General features: G+C 40.6%; 2 protein-coding genes across 5 annotated transcripts in view; one reads left to right on the top strand and one right to left on the bottom strand.

Moving 5' to 3' along the window:
* Window positions 1-14919, top strand: part of sh3gl3a (SH3-domain GRB2-like 3a) — a 79162-nt gene extending 64243 nt beyond the window's left edge. Inside the window, exons 6-11 of one of the 4 annotated variants that reach the window (XM_084353818.1) lie at window positions 1769-1927; window positions 2488-2591; window positions 4300-4424; window positions 4538-4570; window positions 7328-7393; window positions 8765-14919. In XM_084353818.1, the coding sequence (XP_084209944.1) occupies window positions 1769-1927; window positions 2488-2591; window positions 4300-4424; window positions 4538-4570; window positions 7328-7393; window positions 8765-8967 (690 nt within the window). In that variant the 3' untranslated portion in view covers window positions 8968-14919. Of the gene's footprint in view, window positions 1-1768; window positions 1928-2487; window positions 2592-4299; window positions 4425-4537; window positions 4598-7327; window positions 7394-8764 lie in introns of all 4 variants that reach the window. The other 3 variants (XM_084353821.1, XM_084353819.1, XM_084353820.1) reach the window with 3 other exon arrangements.
* Window positions 14920-16456: 1537 nt separating this feature from the next.
* gjd6 (gap junction protein delta 6) lies at window positions 16457-17662 on the bottom strand (the record flags this gene model as incomplete). The annotated part of the gene is made up of 1 exon (XM_084353809.1): window positions 16457-17662. The coding sequence occupies one exon, from the start codon at window positions 17660-17662 to the stop codon at window positions 16457-16459; it is 1206 nt and encodes a 401-aa protein (XP_084209935.1).
* Between the last annotated feature and the right edge of the window lie 2553 nt (window positions 17663-20215).

The raw sequence follows: 20215 nt of genomic DNA, 5'->3' as shown, positions 1-20215 counted from the left end.
TATTCTATTTGATTGAATAATAAAGGAACAAAATTCTCTCCAAAATAGTGCTGATGTGATACCAGTGCTAAAATCTGTGGCACTGTGTGAAACTCATTTGGGTTATTTTTATGTAAATGAACACAAGAGTGAATATAACTCACAGCCAGAAAAGAACATTTTATAATGACAGACAAAGAAGCAAAATTGAGACACTGCACATGGATTGGTCATGTCCCGGCTTGAACAGATTTGCTTAAGGCCAGTATTAATTTCATCACTGATTTCGTGTATCAGATCAGTGCATCCACAATGGGTACCAAATTATCTTGCATTATTGTATACATTGCCTATACAGATACTTAGGAGAATGCTTTCTCAACCGCTCATGATTAGCAGATTAATTTAATAGTAACAGAATCTTGTTGTGGGTCTACTTTGCCTTCACACTGCGGACAAACCGCACAATACACCTGGACCCAACTGGACCAAGATGCCTTTTTAAAGACGGTCTCAATCTTATTGTTTAGTCTACACCAGTTGATTGACAGCTTTCACAGCAGCCCTAATTAACTGAACTAAACTGGCAAACACCCCACAGTTTGTTCGAACTACACCAGAAAGGTGGGGGTTACAGTTCAGTCCATGAATTCACAAAACAAAATTTTTCTCCATTTCCGTTACAAAATCCAAGTTCATGTGATATGAACTTGGATTTTGTATTTTTGTGATGAAAATGCAATCAGTGCAATGTAATCAATTTTGTAGGCAGAGGTAATATTAATTTGACAAAAAAAAAAGAATAAATAAATAAAAAGTGTATATCATTATGTTTAAGATTACATAAAATTATACATTTTAGAGCAAATAAGAGTAAAAAACAACAGAGGTCCTACGCAGTATAGAAAAGTATAGAATATTACTAATGTCCAGGCCTAGATATGGATAGCAAAATTTGTTTGAAACAAAATGCAGCAATAGCTTCAAATTACATACTTCACAAATAAGCAAATGTTAAGCTTGTCTGAAATTTGGAGTTGTGGTTCTGTAATTTTAGAAATATAAACAGACTATCTTTTCTGCATAAGGAAATGGCTGCACTTATCGTTGTCCCCCTTGATACGGTGATTAAACAAGGCAGTGAAAATGTGATTTTTTTTACTTTATATTCAGGTCTTTATAAAAGAGAATGAAAAATATGGAGGGAACAATAATATAACATAATCACTCAATATGTTGAAAATAAGTATAGAGTATAGGTAACTCCAGTTAGTGTACTTCCTCTTTGGGGCGTATGATTGACAGTGAAACATCATCCAACTTTCTGTGTTGGAGTGTAGACTAAACAGCCACAGTGGGTAAATGTAAGATTTCTGAGGGCTGACCTCATAATCTCAAATATAAAGTCTGGTTAGGGTTAGCATAAATACTGTACTAAGAATGTAACATGCATGTTCCCACTTGGATTTTCAAACCATGTATTTACTTCTCGCTATTTGTACTTACATTTTAAATGTTGTATGAAAAATCTACAGAGATTATATACGAGTCTGGAAAAGTATGGAATTTGAAAATGAAAAATGTGTAGGAACCCTAAAACAAAAATATTATCTACCTGCATACTGTGTGTACAGGATGTGTGCCTTTGCATTGTTTCTATTACTATTATGTCAGTCTCTAAGGTAATGCCAGTACTGGCCATACAATATGTTTGCAGAAGAAGTGTTTAGACATGTGACGACAAAAAAGAAGATACATGATATTGACATGTTCCTGTTTGTGCTTGCAGCACCACCTGAAGAAGCTGGAGGGCCGTCGGTTAGACTTCGACTATAAGAAGAAGCGTCAGGGGAAGATTCCAGAAGAGGAGATCAGACAGGCTGTGGAGAAGTTTGAGGAGAGCAAAGAGCTGGCTGAGAGGAGCATGTTTAACTTCCTGGAGAATGATGTAAGCAAATATGGAACTTCTAAATAAGAAAAAAATGACATATAGCCAGTATTAAACATAAGGCAGTTAACAATCAAAACATGTATAGTAATGAATAGTATGAATTACCAAGTTTCAAAATACTGCCCAATAGGAGGCAATGTCATCAAACTGTTCAACATGGAGATTAGATTAGATTAGATTTGCATGCAAGTTTTACTATATTTCTTTCTCAGTGGTTGGAACAAAATAACAGTTCCTTCAGATTTTTGCATTTTTAGACGTAGACATGAGAAAAGATCAGGTTTGATACATACATTGTGAAGAGACAGGCTGGGACAAGATTTTACAATGTACTGACATCCAGTGTACAGTAGACAAAGCCATATCATTAGTTAGTACTTAAGTTCTGTTTTTTGTTAATATTTGAATTTGTGACCATTATAAAAATAATATATTACGAAGTGTAATGTTCCAGACTTTTTACTAAGAAGTTGAGTCACTTTGCAGGAGGGTGAGTTGATGTATGTATGTGTCTGTGTGTATTTGCTTGTGTCTGCACACATGGTTATGGCCAATAGGTGGAGCAGGTGAGCCAGCTCTCAGCACTGATTGAGGCAGCTGTAGAGTACCACCAGCAGTCGAGTGAAATCCTAGAGGAGCTCAGCAGAAAGCTGCAGAAGACGTAAGAGACGTGCTCTTTCTGTTGTATTTGAGGCCACCTTCACTCTACTGTCTTTAATTAAGTGTTCACCCTCTTAACAATCTCATTCTGGTTCTACTGTTTAGAAAGTCATTTCTCATTTCAGCGTGAATGCCGTTACAGAAGGTCTTTGAGCAGCAAATTTAGAAACTATGTACTGGATGTACTGGCTCTGAGCATGCAATGGAGGCTCACTGACATCCACACTGACAGTGTGTTATTGGTTGTTGTTGTTTTCTTCTTTTCTTTTTCAACACATGGGATTAGCCTGAAAGCAGCTAGTACTAATGCTTGGTATCATACTTAATGTCTTGGTATGATGGCAAATGGGATACCTGCGCTTCTCAAAAATATACTCCAGACATGACTCACTAGTAGACTCACTACTAGAGTAAACCCTGAGAAAGCCCTGCATTGCGCACCAGCTTACATACAATTTCATTGTGTTTTTGTGTATACATCTTATTCATGTAAAATGCATGTTTGATGCTGTCATGTCTCATTAAAATATTGGAGACCTAATTTACCTGTTGGGCCACAGACTAAAGAAAATGATGCAGTCATTTTCTTTAGTCCGTGGCCCAACAGGTAAATTTACCCCAAACCATTTGATAGTCTGAGTATTCAGAGACTCTAGCAAAGCAACACAGTTCATGAAATAATCACAGCAGGAACATCAGATGGGTCAGACCTCCGTGTGTTTGGTTTTTTTGGCCTTTTTATGGCTTTATTGATAGGACAGCTTCAGAGATGACAGGAAACAGGATGAGAGAGAGGGGAGGTAACACACAGCAAAGGGCCCAGGACAGACTCAAACCCTGGGCCATATGAGCTAACTTGTTCAAAACTCTTCACACAGTCAGCACAACAGCAGTCAGTGTGGACTGAACCATGGATCACCTGTCATGGCTAGTATATCAACATATACTGAAACCAAAACAAAAAAAACTTGGGGTTATAGTTCAATTAAAGGGATATTATGTAAAATAGACAAAATCTACTTTAAACATTCCAAAAATTAAATGTTGTTATCTCCAGAGTGTGAAGAAACAGCAGTGTTGATGCTATGTCATCTATGTATTGTGTTGCAGAGATGTCTACTAAAGTTAGTGTTGGAGCCATATAACAATATTTTGGTTTGTTCTATTTTTATTTTACTTGTAGTTTTTTGGTCCCAACACAAGGTGTCACAAGCGCCAGAGAAGGCATATAGGTACTGTATGCGCCAGGTAATGAGTGGCAGGTGTGTGAGGGGGAACCTGCATATAGTTTTTTGACCGTGTTAGAGAAAGTGTGTTACTAAGTAGGCCTAAGTATTAGCGTTTTGAGTTAATGGCATGAATGTAAATGAATAAACGGGTCTTTGCACCGAAAGTTACAGCCCAATTGGACATTGGTTTATTGTTTTTCAAGAACACGCGTCCGAACAAAGAGTTCTCCCTCATCGCCGCCTCAACGACGCAAATATATTAGTCTTTATAGGAAAGACTGTATAGTTAGCATGCTAACATGCTTGCCCGTCCTGTCTCATAATACCACTTTGTACAACAAGAGGCAATAGTTGGACAGTATAGCCTAGCTAGCTAGTCTTGGTTTGCCTTTCCACAATCACCTCTTGTTTGGTCGAAATATCACTTTTTTGTTTTGTTTTGCCTTGTTGAATAAGTGTTTTTTACACTGTGCTTTCCAGGATATCTGCAGCTAGCAGCCGGCCCAAGAGAGAGTTCAAACCAAAGTCCATCAGGAGCAGCATGGAGACCCTGGACAACAGTCAGCACAACGGCCTCTCCTACAGTTCCTCACTAAAGTCCACTGGTACAGCTGCCACATATCAGTCTGTATTTTATCTGTGCTTTGTTTTTCTTCAGCCCCATCTTCATTGTTTGTTTTGAGTTCTAGTCTATACTTTTTTCTGTTGTCCCTCACAGATATCCAGATCAACCACCCAGTCAATGGGAAAAGTAGGTATTCTGTTATACAGTGTTTAGGTGTAAGGCACTCACAATTAACTTATTGGCTCCTTCTTATATTGTGTGTGCTCCCCTCCATTTTGCATTAATTTCTGTCATGTCAGATATAATGAAGCTGGACCACATGCTAACATAACATCAAATGCACTGATTATACTTGCAGCCCACCATGTGCAGTGTTTTAGAATATTTCCATCTATTGACATTTTAATGAACGAAATAAACTTTTTTCCTCAGTGTCCCACAACTGTCCCGAATTCTACTTTGTATTGTCCCAGATATAACCAACAGTGTCCCAAATTTAAATTATTGTCGTCGCCCCCCCAATTATGCAGAATACATATAATTTGATCCTTTTTTGTCACTTAGTCAACCCCTTCATGGACTCTGGTCCACCATATAAGTTTAAAATACTTATTATTTTATTAAACATATGAATATTAGTCTGATCTGTTGCCTCTCCTAGAGTAGAAGGGAAAAGAGTTGTTTTAAGACATGTTTTCTATTGTTTCTAAATATCCAGACTAATTTATCATTATGTCAACATTAAAGAATTCTGATAGTTTTATTTTTCAATTCAATATGTTATGGCTGTATGGTCTCTGTGTTTTATGATTGGAACCCTCATTAAAAGTGGTATGAATGATAATCAAAAAACAGAAGTTCCATAATACAGTTTAATAAATGTATCTGTTTTCAGTTGTAATTACAAGTTATCATTACAAGTCAGTAGTACTATAGGAATATCATTTTATCTTCTGTTATCATTTATGAATGTCAATCATCTTGCTCTCACTCATTCACCCACCCCACCAGATCTCCCCCTTCACATTTACTCTGCTTACTCCTGCCCTCCTACACAACACTCCTCTCTCTGTCTTGATGTGTCACTCTCTCACACATACTCCTCAAGACCCAAAAACACAAAACATTGTTCAGATGCTCCCTTCAACCTATGAGTTGCTAGCCCTTTTCACACAGAGACGCCGCATTATCGCCACAGCGGCGGTTCGCCAATTCTCCGCCGTTGGTTGTTCACACAGAGCCGAGCAGCTCCGGCGTAAAAGACGAACCAGAGTATAATTGACACGAACCAGAGTATAATTGACACGCTGCGGCTGCAAAGGAGCCATGACGGTACACGTCATGATGATGACGTGTGTTTTTAACAATGTGTTTCCCGGCGTCCTCCTATATCTAAACATGTACCCGCTGACTGTTTATAATCATATGGATGCTGTTATAATGTGTTGTGATTGAGATCCTGACCCACCAAACATCCTGGAAAGTGACAAAGTTACGTTTTACGTACAAAATTACATAAACACCATCAGTAAACAGGACGCTGTCTGACTATTTCACTCGAGGGGAGGGATGCTGTTTTCTGGGGGGAAAGTTCACTGAAGTCTCAGTCAGGACGGCTGACCGCAGCGGAGATTTTTTTTTCTTGTCTCGCAGAGACTCATTGAACATGGGTCGGCATGTTCTGACGACTTTGCCACCACTGCTCAACTGCCTGCTCTGCATTATAGTCCTCAACCTCAGGGAAATGCGGAGGAGGGAATTGAGCATTTTGTTTGAGAGTGAGCGTTAGCTATCGCTGAGCACTAGCTAGCATTGACAGTTAAGACAACTAACTTACCACAGGGGAAGGCGATGAATCATGACCAGGACTTGGGATGTCCTCGTTTCGGGAGTCGGCAGTATTGGGGCTTGCATCAGGGGGATGTTTATTCAACCACCTGTCGTTAATGATGGTCTATCGCTCTGGCTCTATGAATGCTGCATTGGCGTGAGTCAAGCAGCAGCCAGCAGCAGAGATGACGTAGAATGCATTTGCACGAACAGGCTATCGTGAGGTGCCGCGAGAACGCAAGCCTTCTATAGTTTCGCCGCTCACACTTTTTTATAAATTATTCAAACGACAAAGTAACGTCTAGGTACTCATATTTAATGACTTTGCAAATAACACCCATTTCGAAGTTTAGTTTGACATTTTTTTTTCACTGTCCTGTAACTGTCCCGGACAAAATATATTTGTGTCCCATTAGGAATTTTTATGGTCCCCGGGACATCGGGACATCATTAATTTCGAGCCCTGTTGAGCAAGATACTGAAGTCCAAATTGCTCCTGATGAGCAGTTGGCATCTTGCATGGCAGCCTTTGTCATCAGTGTATGAATGTGTTTCCATTCCATTAGCTTCAGTGCGCACCAGCAATCACCATGTGGCATGTGAGCAGTCCAGACTATAGTGTACACATCAGAGTTTCTCTCTCCCCCCTCTGGAACCAGACACTCTGTTTTACCAGACACCTCAGTTTGGCTCATTTGACTCAGTCCGTATCAACGGGAAAAAACTGCATGTGTAAACCGTGCTCTCGGTTTCACTGTCCGTGCGCACAGATTTTGCCCTCTTCTCAATGATCAGCTGGAAGCACCATGGATACAAGCAACCCAGCACAGCGACTGACAGTCCTGTCTTTCTACATGGAGTTTGCCCTTGATGGTGATCAATAACCAATAAAGATGATGAAAACAACTCCGTTTGACTGTATATAAGCAAAATGTGTTGATGTAACGTAGTCCTCTTCTATTAAAAGTCTGACACAACTAGTGTACTTGCAGTATGGAGTGGTAGTGTATAGTTTAATTTGGAATGATTTCTTCATCATACGCTGATTGTGTGCATTGTTTCATGTTGTTTTGTGCTCAACACCATCTCCATTTGTTTTTACATCTCACCCAGCTGATCATATAACCACTGTTCCACTGTCATGGCCTGAGAGCCCTACTACCAATGGCAATATTCAACGTGAGTAACACACACTGACTCTGCATTCAAGACTGTTTAACAAGTCTGAACAGATGAATTGACAGTTTTCAACAGGGTTTCCGCGGGGTGTTCAAAAGTCTAAAATTTGACAATCTCCATTTTAGGCCTTAAAAAGTCTTAAATATGTCCATATTTTGCATAAAGGTCTTCAATTACATTTAGTTAGGTCTTAAATATGAACGTTCATTTACCGCTTCTGTCATCACCTTTTTTGTTTTTCGTTTTTGGGAAATGTGTTGTTGAGATTCACAGTTAGCTCCGTGTGTTGTACTTTTTTCTGAAGTATCCAGGAACGTAAGTGGCATTTTGCCAACAGCCCGGTCGGAATTTATCGCCGTACACTTCGCCAGTTCCGGAAAGACTTCGACTGCGGAATCTGCTACACTATGGGAAAGTGTAGATTTAGTGTGTTGGCTTGAACAACCAGAATTCAGTTGGTTAAAAGCCGCATAATAATGAGTCTGAAGCGCAGTGTACGCTCTGCAAGAGGACCCTCAAATTGGGCACATTTGGTGTGAAAGTGCTGGTGTCACACACAAAATTGGATAAACACCAGTTAGCTATTAAAAGTCTCCAGCGAAGTCACGCTATCACACGCTTTTGTACGCCTTTGTCACCAGTTCCAGGTCCAAGTTCGTCCAGTTCTGCTCGACCCGAACTCTGCACCGCCATTGCCGAGCAGTCGAGCAACATTCAAACCATCTTCGTTTCAACTCCGATGTTGAAAGCGGAGGTGCTTTGGATTTTGAACACTGTGTGTGTGTGTGTGTGTGTGTGTGTGTGTGTTTGTGTACAGTTTTTTAAAAAAGTGTGGGTTATTAGAGTGAACTAAATTAGGTTAAATTCCTAGATAAAAACTAAACTAAAACTATAATCACTTCTTAAATGAATTAAAACTCAACTGAAATAAAAAGCAAACAGAAAAAACAAATTAAAATAAAAACTAATGAAATTTAAAAACTATAATAACCTTGACACACATCGAGTCCATTCTTCATTGTTTGAGTTGCTCTGTGAATGGCAATAAATGTAGTTATTTTCGAAAGTAATTCTGGGACTTTATTTTTCCTTGCTGTTTCGTACTTTATGTAGGTCTTAAATTTAGTTCAAAAAGGTCTTAAAACGGTCTTAAAGTCTTAAATTTGACTTGTTCAAACCTGCAGAAACCCTGTTTCAACCACATCTCACAGTCATCATCAGTAGATGGAAGTTGCTCTTTTTTTGTCAAACAATTTTAAAAAATCATGTCACGTTCTTTTCAGACATTTTATTGATCCTACAATTAATTGAAATCGTTAATATGCGGGAATTAAATGATTCCTCAATAATTATATCATATCTTCCTTGCAGAGTCCGAGGTGATGGACCAGCCAAGCTGTCGCTCCCTCTATGACTTTGAGCCAGAGAACGAGGGTGAGCTAGGCTTCAAGGAGGGTGACATCATCATCCTTACCAACCAGATAGATGAGAACTGGTACGAGGGCATGATCAACGGAGAGTCTGGCTTTTTCCCCATCAACTACGTGGAGGTAATCGTCCCCCTGCCACAGTGAAGACCTGCACTTGGAGTCCTCTGCAGACTCCCTCCTGCCTCATCACACTCAGCCTCTGTCCTCAGCTCGACTTGGGTCTGAAAATGCACAGGGCTCAGCCCGAAGCTGAAAAAATGTCTGTCTTCTTTCTTTCAAACTGAGTCAGAGAGGTAGTAGTCTCCAGCCAACTTAAGATCAAATGTTGCTGATTACATTGTGTTCTTCTGTTGATATTTATGACCCTAAAGCCAACTTAAACCCAAGCCATTATGTGGACACTCCTTCCTGGTTGGTCTTTCCAAGGTGAAAGTTTTTAGCAGTCAAACTGTGTAATTCATCCTGTCAGTCGTTCAGATGACGCTGCTCTCTGTTAATGCTAGTGGAAGCTTATCATATTGAGACCACAAGCTGAGGCTCCTCAGCTCTGAAGTGTACCGCTGGACATCATGACTGCATTGTTAGTCACTACAAACAACTTGTATGCTTTTATTGGCGTTATAGTCACAATGGGAACATTACATACACTTTTAATGTAATGTAATGAAAATTTTTATCTTATGATATTTTCATACAGCTACCCGCCCCCAAAAAATAATCCAAGAATAAATGTTGTCACAGGATACCATGGTTAAATGATCAGCTTGATGTTTAAGACAAATCATCTCTAGTATCAAACCATGCAGATAGTTTTTTTTTATCTGTCCAAGTCATCTTTGTCTCTGAGTTTTTTGTCTCCACCCCAACACAAAGGGGTGAATGGAATTTAATTTGTGCTGCTAACAGGATTGAACAAAGACAAGTAAAAAAAATGTTCGAATGTAGGTTAACTGACCCTTTAAAAAAAGAGATGAAGACTTGGTGAGTTGATTATCAGCCTGTATGTTGAAGAAGAACTCCCATATTTTTCTTAGCTGCCCTACAGGACCTTCAATATGGCCACCACTGTCCTGTCCTCCACTGATTTTTGCATTGAATGTTTTGTGTCGTTATTGATACACAAGCCTCACTTTTCTCTTAATGCTTTGGGGAGCCTTATTACAGCATCAGTCTTGTTTTTATAGTTTTGGCCATTATTTCTATCAGTAATGATTACATTGTGATTGGTTCAGTCTCACTGCTCTCATCAATTTATTTCCAGCAGCAGCAGCAGGGCTGACAGTACCTGCACCAAGTAGCAGATAGACACATTTAGAAGAAAGAAAGTTATAATATGTTGCGACACGTGTGTGATGTTCATAACTAAAGCTGAGGATAAACCAAAATCCAAGAAGTGCAAAATGCCTAAATACAAAGTAGCAAACAAAAAACGTCCACAAAGTACAAACCAAGAGTAAAGTACAAATCAAAAGCAAAGTTCAAACCAGTAATCACGAAAGCAAAGTAGGAACATAAAGCCAGGAACAAAAACCAGAAACCACGTGGGAGACACTAGGAGACACTGGAGATGTCGGGTGAGATGAGGGAGCACAAAGAGGGAGCACAAAGACTATAGCTGTGTCTCAATTCAGGGGCTGCATCCTTCGAAGGATGTGGCCTTTGCGGAGGTACCTTTGAAAGCCGCGTCCACCGTTGTTAAATGGGACGGTCTAGCCTTCGGAGCATTTCCTGGTTGCGTCACCAGATGTTCCCGCCCCTTACCCTTACGTCACGATTTCTGCCGCCCAGGCCCGCGAGAGTGATGATCTACACCACTTGATGTCGCCATTTTCTTTTTTCATCTTCTTTTTCGGGCGCACAAAGAATCTTGGGATATGGGAGGCCGCGAAGATAGTAGAGGTGCATCCTCCAAAAAGAGGGAACAGAAGGCTGTATTTGTGGGGTGCATTTAGGGGCCTTCGAATTGGGACGGCCTTCGCGTGGCGTTGTGACGTAATTGGCCTTCAAATGCGCCCTTCGAAGGATGCAGCCCCTGAATTGAGACACAGCCTATATCCACACACACACTAACGAGGGGATGAGGTACAGGTGGAGTGAGGCAGGGAAAGGACAGGGGAGGGGAAGGAACAGAAAAGGAGCACTGGAAGGAGGGAAAATCATACAGAGGGAGGAAGTGAAATGCAACACACGAGGGCACAATTTCAAAATAAAACAGGAAATAAGAGAACACAAAAACCAGGATCATGACACCATTCTTAACAGGTGTTCTGTTTTTTACATCCAAACCAGACTGCAGTTAATGTAAGCTGAAGTGCAGAGGTTTGTGCAGAGTTGTTACCATGGCTACAGCTTGCTTTTTTTACCCTACTTTTTGGTAGTTTTGAACTTCCCCAATGACATGTTTAGCTTTGGATCCTCCATCCTCAGCTAACTAAACCAACATGAATGTTTGCCGCTTGGAAAGAAACAAATAGCTTCCATGTTGTGTTAAAAGCATTGTCATGTAAATATCAGAACATTTAGTCCCAACACAGACAGTAGGTCCATCGCTTATCATCATCACTTATTACGTAATATATCTTATTTTTACACTATATATATTTATTTTTTCACTATGTTTCCACTTAAAGAACTTGAAAGCACAGAGTTTTCGTCCAAACCTGGCCTAGCCGGTTGGGTCCCGACAGGTTCAGAATCGGGTAACCATGCTCTATAACTCAAACTGTAAACATCCATCACAGTTCACAACTTCCTGATTTAACTTTGACTTGCCTTACTAGGCAGAGCTGTGTGTGCACTGTTTTCATGGTGCTTTCTAGGATTACAAGCAAGGTTTCAGGTGTGCTCACTTTCAGTTTTACTTCTAAAATAAGTTGTTCAGGAATTCTGGATAATGTCTAACTTCTTGTGTTTCCTTGTCTGTTGGACTTTGTTGTAGTGATCTTGCCATGTTCCCAGATTTCAGCAGTTACTTTGGTGAGTACAGTGTTATCATAACTGATAGAAATGATGGCCAAAGTCATGAAAATAACACCCAAGTTGTTTTTAACCAGAGTTATTCTTCTTAATATGAAGTCAATCATTTGATTAAATCTACTGTAGTCTTTAGCTCGCCGACACTCGTCCTTTTTCACACCAACATTCCATTGCAATTTATTTTGTACATGCTTTTATTTTCATACCTAACTCACAGAGTCGTCAGTCGGTAATCAGTGTTTAAAAGCCTCACATTCCACTTGGATCATGTAGACAGTATGTGACTGTGCTCAGGTCAGCCTGTCTTGTGTTGTTACTCTGTCCTTTCTGCTCATTTGTCCTCCTCAAACAGAGTTTGCCTGTTTGCCTGCTGTGCTCTTAAGTGTCGCCCAGAACACACGTCGTTACAACTGTGAGGAACTCCATCTTTCTGAATGTCCTTCTCTCTCTGTTTACATGCTCTGACTTATGAAGAACTCTTCCACCTGCTCTGTGTCATATAGGGACAACTGCGTTGTCGCACTGAAATTATATAAAAGTGCTATTTGAAATGTTGTCTGTAATGCACTGAAGCTTTAGAAACTACCTTCCACTTATGTATTTGGACAGGCACCTTTTTATTTGTTAATGTTTTGTTTTTCCTTTTCTTCACTGTTGCTTTTTGTGTTATTCATAATGGGGTTAGAATCACTACCATATCAGATATACAATATCTGTGGAGTCAAAATGATACTTAGATTTATATAACCACAGATGTTCTTTGTACTTTACTATAATGAATCCACTATCACAATTACTGTAATGTCGATTGAAAATAATGGTTGTATCACGTCTTTAATCAGATGTAGACGGCGTCTGTGGAAGTAGATTATCCTGTCACCTTGTGAAACTCATTCCAGCTCTCTTATTAGCTTGTGATAAGCTGTGCTGTGCTGATAGACCTGTTCATTTAGGGAGTCTCATCACAGCGCGAGTTGGTAGCCCAGTAACCAGCAGTCATTACTCCTGATAATTGATGTAAATTATTCAGTTAAATGCCACCAAACAAGAGGGGGCAAAAGATAAATTAGCATAAATTGTAAAAGACCCTGGATGTTGATAACAGACAAGGCCGGACTCAGAGGGGAATAGCACTAGCATATCATAACAAAATATTGGTGAAATTAACTAGTTTCGTGGCAGATAATGCTCATAGAGGCTGCGCTTCGGTGCCCGGATCACTCGCATTATATGGATATACGCGGCGCTCCACTGGATCTAATTTCGTCCGAATGACGCCAAAGTTATCTGGGTGAGTAAATCATTGTATTTTATGCTAGAAATAAGGTCCAGGTTGTAAAAAACGGTGGTTCCCCTTTAACGTAAAACTTTATTTCCATTTTATTACCCTTTTCTCATCTGCTCCTGTTTTATTTTGTGGTTCATGCAAACTCAAAGCTTGCTCCATGTTTTCCAGTCTGGATAATTTCAACAGCACAAATTCCATCTGCACAACAACAGAGTCATGTCAAACTCCTGTTGCTCAAAGGGCATAGGGCATCAAGATGAGAGCAACTCTTTAAAAAATGTCCAGCTGATTTTCTCCATAAACAATGTGTGTTGGCTAACAGTTAGAGGGCTTGACTGACTGAAATGGGTATGAAATGTATTAAGTTGTCTTATTGATACATCGGATTAACAGTTGCGATTCAAAATATCAGGTTCAAGAGTCAAAGCATTTTTGCAAGAACCATCCAATCAGATTTAAAATATCTGCAATATGTGCTGCTATCGGTGGACACAAGCTTTAGATTATCCATCCATTGTCTGAAACCGCTTATCATTTGCAGGGTCACGGGGGGCTGGAGCTAATCCCAGCCGATAGCTTTAGATTATGTTTTAGAGAAAATTGATTTTAAAATCTGCATCTTAAATCAGTTTACTTCTCAATTCTGGGGCAATTTTGAATACTATCAGCAATTATAGCATTGTTGTATATCTGATAACACTTGGTGTTGTTTTCCATTGTTCCAGAACCATCACTGCAACTAACCATTCATGCTTTTGTGATGTCATAGCTTTGTGACGCATGTTAATGTTGTACCTGGAACATCATTTCAACTTAGTTGAACTTAGTTGAACTAGCACTAGCTAGTTATCAGCACTAAAAAAATGGCAAAGAGAAGTGATTTGGATTATTTGGTTAATGAAAAAAGTGTGGTGAGTATGACTTGGCTCTGATGTTGCACTGATGGAATAAGTGGTCTGGAAATGAACATTAGACTGAATTTACCATGTGAGCTGTAAGAGTACATGCAATTCCTCAATGTCTAGTCACTGACTAGCCTTTATTTATTTGTTTTATTAGAGAATTTACGATACTCATAGATATGGCAAATCAAGCATTTTCCATTTCTGAAATCTGTTAATTTCTTTAGTTTTTCCACAAAGAATGACTAATAATGTGAACATACACAACCCCAGTTTGTCACACTCGATGGACTACATTAATTATCTACATTTCATCTTTTATTGTATGTGGACCAATGACTCTACTTTGTATACAATAGAAATAAAATGTATTGGATTCTTACTGTTAGCTTGCAATTGCTTAGATGTTCAAGATGTTGCATGATGATTATGGTTATTATGGATTGTGAATACTTGGTGGCTCTTAGCACAGGGTGCTATTTGCAACAAAGTCACAATAAATTACAGAATGGATTATCCATCAGGAGGTTTATTCCTGCATTCAGTCTTCAGGAATAAAAACATGTGAAACAAGTGGAAGCAGCCATAATAATTATCCATTTTCAAAATGTTTGACTCTGTTTACAGATTTAAGACTGAATGCAAGATTAGACCGTAACTTTTTTTCAGCTAGCCCCACAGAATGAATGAATGACTCTTTGATACACTAAAACAAAATCTCTGTCAACACTGTACCTCTGTTTGCCTTTGCAGTCCACAAAAGTCTCTCAGTACTCATTTTACAACCAACTTCCAGGCAAAGGAAACTGGCTGCGCAGTTCTGTGTTTTATTTTTTCAGTAGCATAATTTATGCAAAATGTGTTTTATAGATGTTGTAAATGAATATATTAATAAATATATTGCGTAAATAAATGACAAGCAAATATGGAGCTACCGTTCACGTGTGCTTTGTTTGTATCTTGATCTGTGAATTACACTACATGCTAAAAATGATGTCTACTCTTGTATCGTGGCTGCTTTTAGTTCCAATGAAAGGATTTATTTATATATTTTTTTCCACTATTGTGACATCATTACTCAAGACTATTGCTGGTGAAGGAAACACAAAACAAACAAGTCTGCTACAAAGGACTTCATTTATTTATTTATTGTACTTTTATCTAACCTTTGCCAGTTTAATCCTGGATCATTTAAAACTGTATAATTTTAATTTATTTAATTATAATTTTCTCTAAAAGTGTCTCAAAACAAAGAGCCTAAAAACAAAAACACACTGCAGGGCTCTAATGTCCAAATTATTTAATGCACCAAAGTAGTGACGTTTAAGTGAAGAGCAGGTTGCTTTAAACATCACTGCTTGGAGTTTTCTCATGATTATCATGGTGGATATAAGTTATACAACCAGGCTGATTTCTAGTCGCCTAGTTTCTGATGAAAGGATGGGTTAGTTCACCCAAATAACAAGAAACATAAACTCAGTTGCCATTTATTAGGTAACTAGTCCTGCAGTAAATCCTCCTTCATGAAGGCTCTGCTTGGTCAGATTTTGTTGAAACTGTTGGAGAGAAAACTTGCTGGTCATTAGCTGCTGTAGTTTCTGTTTTGCCTGAAATGTTTGCAATATACTGAGAGGTCTTTACAATATTTAGACCATCTTATTGTTTTTATAATTCTGTTGTTATTTTGACTTTTGATAATATCAGTAGTTATAATAGGAAATGCAGTGGGGAGTGAGAGGCCTGGAACTGTAGAAAGACGCCCCCTATTAAAATCAAACCATATAGCATTTACCATTTATATTTTAATATGATATTTTTTTAACCTTCATAAAAAGATGATTCAGTGCAAGGCAGTTCTGCGTTGGTTTAGCTTTTAAGCGGTTTAGATGGACCTCTTGCTGTGTCGAGCGATGCAGATAGTTTTGGTTTTATGTATCCTGGTTTTTAGATATCTGTCTCTCGGGTTTCTGCCTCCAAGCCAGTAAATTGGGGGGGAAATCAGTTTGTGGTGCATGTTAAAAAATTAAAGTGTATATTTCAATAAAACAGTCACCTGGTTCTGGGTTACACAGCCTGTGAAAAGTTCTCATCCGACATATTTTGTGCTGAGAAGAATCGCTGAAACTGCTGAAAGCCTGGACTGTGGGTTATCCTGATTAATAATAATTGGAGCTATTTTTTGAAACATATGTTGATTAATGTAATTTGTCCATGCTGTGAAGTTGAACATGAAAGATAAAATCTCATTCCCTTCCATTGTATTTTGGTGGCAGTAAAAAGTCTCCCAAATAAAAATCTATCTGCGTGGCTATGTATAATGGAAGTAAGAAAATACGATTTTTTGTTATTTGGGTTGACCCATCATTTAAATCATGAAGTTTGCTGGGAACCCTTTGTATTCCAAAGTGAGCTCCATGGGTGTAGACAAATAAAGGTGGCAGCATGCTTCCCCCCCTTTGGTTGCAGACTAGATCCAGACCTCAGCACTCCTCTGCTTTGAACCTCTGAACTCTCTCTTAGTCTTCAGAGGCTGCCTCTCTCCTTTATGGGAGTCCTGTCTCTTTGGTTGCTCCAGTCTAATTCCTCTGACCTCCTCAGACCCCCTCATCCTGTCACAGTTGACAGCACAGGTCCAGGTAGGCTGGTGACCCACCACCACGTCCAAAATTGGCAGAGAGGTGGTGCTGGTCAAGTCTCTGAAGCCTAAAGAGGATGTGAGAGAAGGGCTGTCTGGAGGGAAGGTTTCATATCCTCCCCTCATACCTGGGCAGCCTCCCCAGGATGCCTTCTCCCTCAGCCTCACCACCTGCCGGATCTTCTTCCAACCCAGGTGGTTGAGCTCCAGCAGATTGAGCAGGATACAGAAAACACCCACGCAGAACATGAACAGCAGGAAGATGGTCTTCTCCGTGGGCCTGGAGACATAGCAGTCCACTGGCTGGCTGCAGGGGGCCGAGGTACACAGGAAATGGACAGGTACCTGGAAGCCAAACAGCTTCCACTGGGCCAGGACAAAGCCTAGCTCCAGAACAGCCCGTAAACACACATGGAAGACATAACACTTAGACAGAACCCCACCAGACACTATATGGCCCTCTGCACTGCCCTCCCTGAAGGTACAAGCTCGGGTGTGACCCAAGGACACCATGTTGTTAGGACCTCCCCTCTGGAGGTTGCGGGCAGGGATGCCCTCCAGCACGTCTGCCAGGCTGTGACCTAGATGCTTATGAGAGGGGATGGAGCAGCTATCTGAGTCGCAGCTCTGATCATACACCTCCCTTCCACCGCCTTGGCCTACATCTAGGCCTTCCTTCCCTGAGATATCCCCTGGACCTTGCCCCTGCCTCTGGGTGGTGCTGTGGGGCAGCTTGGACAGGTTGTGCCATGTGTAGATGATGAAACAGAGGGACGGTGTGGAGACACTGATGATATGGAAAACCCAGAAGCGAGGTTGAGAAATGGGTGCGAAAGCGTCGTAGCAGACGGTGGAGCATCCTGGCTGCAGCGTGTTGCAGACAAACATCTCCTGCTCGTCAGTGTACACATCCTCAGTTGCCACGGCGACAATGAGCAGCCGGAAGATAACCATGACTGTGAGCCACAGGCGACCGATCATGGTGGAGTGCTGGTGGACAGCATCCAGGAGACGTTTAAGCAGGGTCCACTCCGTCATGGTGGCCTGTGGCTTCCGGCTATCTGCAGGTCGGACAAGTCGCCTGGAGTAGTGCTGTCTGCTCTGGACTGATCAACCTCTCCTCCTCCTCAAGTCCTACCTTGTTGGACTTTGTGACATCTTACACCACTGTGAAGAAGACCTGAGCGGGCCACACTATCCCAGCTGACCTGCACTACCTTCTGTTCTTTCCAAATTCTAGAACGTCTTACTTCTTAATCAGAAGATTCTTCTAAAATCAGAGCACCTATCCTCCCTGGCTGAAGCCTGCAGTACACTTCCTCTCTGCCTGAGTATTCACCAGCTCTGCCTGCCTTGGGAGCCATGGAGCCACTGAAAGAGAGAGCCACCCCATCCTTCATAGATAAGGATGTCCACTTGACATGAGTCACTTGGCGCGCTCACTTCTCTCTTGTCTTTAGGATCCATTTTAAACAGAGACATCACCCTTCCTCAACTGGAGGAGCTGCTGATAGTGCCGACTGATAGAACATTCTCCATAGATTAGTCCTCTGAAAGCTAATGGATTCTTCCTTTAATGGGAAAGGTACAGCAGAACACATTTACTGTCAGATTCTGGATGCACACTCAGTGATGTTAAATACAAAAATACATCCAGAGGCTTGTGTCACAATACACAACGGAGCAAAATAATTAGCAAATAAGTTTTGGACTGGTGAAAAAAGGCTTGAGTGTTCAGTCCGTGAGCTTTTCTGTTCTAGGGCTTGTTTTGACGGCTCCTCTTCAGCCACTTGCCTATTCTCTTATCTGTGTTTTAAAAAAAGACCCTTGAAAGGTCTGCTAGCATCAAATCGTTGTGTCCCCCAGATAAAACACTCAGTGATCCCTTTCCTTACTTCAAACAGTCCTGGCAAGCCCTGTCTGAGTCCCTGGCTCAGAGCTCAGCCCACTTTCTATTTATGACATGACCAGCTCATTTTTTGTTTTATAAAATGTAATTCAACTTTATATTCTTAAAGCCTTCATATGCTTCAAATAAAGCGCATGTTGGATCATCTAACAATGTGCGAAACCCCATTTCTGATGGCTGAATCAGCAGGTTTTTAAACTTTTGAAGCAGACAATTTGACAATCGTACACAGTGATTGGAGGTTTCTATATATGTGGCCAGGTCATGAATGAGGAGACTGGACACAGTAGAATAATTATTGTGGGTCTTTTATTCCCCGACTGCAATTTATAAAAGAAACAGCATTAAAGGGGAACTCCGTTTTTTTGACACCTGGACCTTATTTATAGGTGTAATTATGCTCGTATACTCACACAGACAATTGTAGTGCAGCTCGGAGTCCTTCGGACGTTAGTTAGATCCAACCGATCATGACCGCAGCGCACGGGGGCCACGGCAATGGACCTTCTACATACGAATTATCTGCCGCGAAACTCGCTCATTTCACCTACATTTTGTCATGAATGGCCAGTGTTATCATCATGTCAGCTCAGCTACCTTGTTGTCGTCGTCACACTGTGATTTTTTCAAACAAACTTTTGATGACGTCATAGACATGCGCTGCAAAAACTCAGCTGTTTCATTTTGTTTTCGTCGGCTATTTCTGTGCAACATGGCAGAATATTTATCTGATGTAGAGGTGTCGGACAATGACTTTGAGTATGATGGGTGTCCTTACCGTTTTAACCAGAATACACTGACGATTATCATTTATTGAATGTCTTGTTAACTGCTATACATTCACCTCTGTTGAAAAAGGAGTGGTTAACTGACCAGTTGGTGGTCGTATGTTGGCTCAGGTTTATAGCCTATCAATCTATGCTATCAATAGAAGTTTTGGGCTGTTTTTATAGAGGTAAAATGTCGCCATCTCTTGGTGAATTTAATTCATAACAGTATAAGATTAGATAAGAAAAATTAAGATAATCCTTTATTTGACCCACAATGGAGAAATTTTAAGTGTTGCAGCAGCAAACAGCAGTGTAGGAATATAGAACCTAAGTACTGAATGTATAAATAAGTATATAAAAATATTTAAATATAGAAATATCATCAAATCATAATGAATATTATTATTAGTTGTAGTCGTATTTGCAGCGCCGCCCCTCCCTAGACGCAGAACACGCACTGTGCGTAGGGCCCCACGATCCGTGGGGGGCCCCATTTTGCGCAAGGGGACGCATTCTCTGCAAATGCGCAAAGGATGCGCATCGCTGCCGTGAGGCGCGCTTAGAGCACCAAGTCGGCCCGAGGCAGGAGAGAAAAAAAAGAGACGAGTAATCTGACACCGCACATGTTGCCGCAATGATTGACAGCACGCAGCATCTGACCAATCAGCGGTCAGATGCGCCGACAGGCAGTTGGATGCAGGTGGAGAGATGGCGTCCAAACGGCAATATGAATCGGGAGCAAGCAAAAGAAAGACAAAGTCAATACAAGAGGAGGCTCGTGCTTCACTTGAAGGTGGGTATGTTGTGACATGAACACCTCAGCTGCTAGCATGCTAATCATGAGACAGAAGAGAGGATAATTTTTGTTAATCTTTGTGAGGAGGCTAGTCCCATTGCAGTAACTCTCCCTGT

The sequence above is a fragment of the Pagrus pagrus genome (assembly GCF_965226575.1).
Source record: "Pagrus pagrus genome assembly, chromosome: 1".
Taxonomy (NCBI): Eukaryota; Metazoa; Chordata; class Actinopteri; order Spariformes; family Sparidae; genus Pagrus; species Pagrus pagrus.
This window is presented reverse-complemented; position numbering and strand designations above follow the sequence as displayed.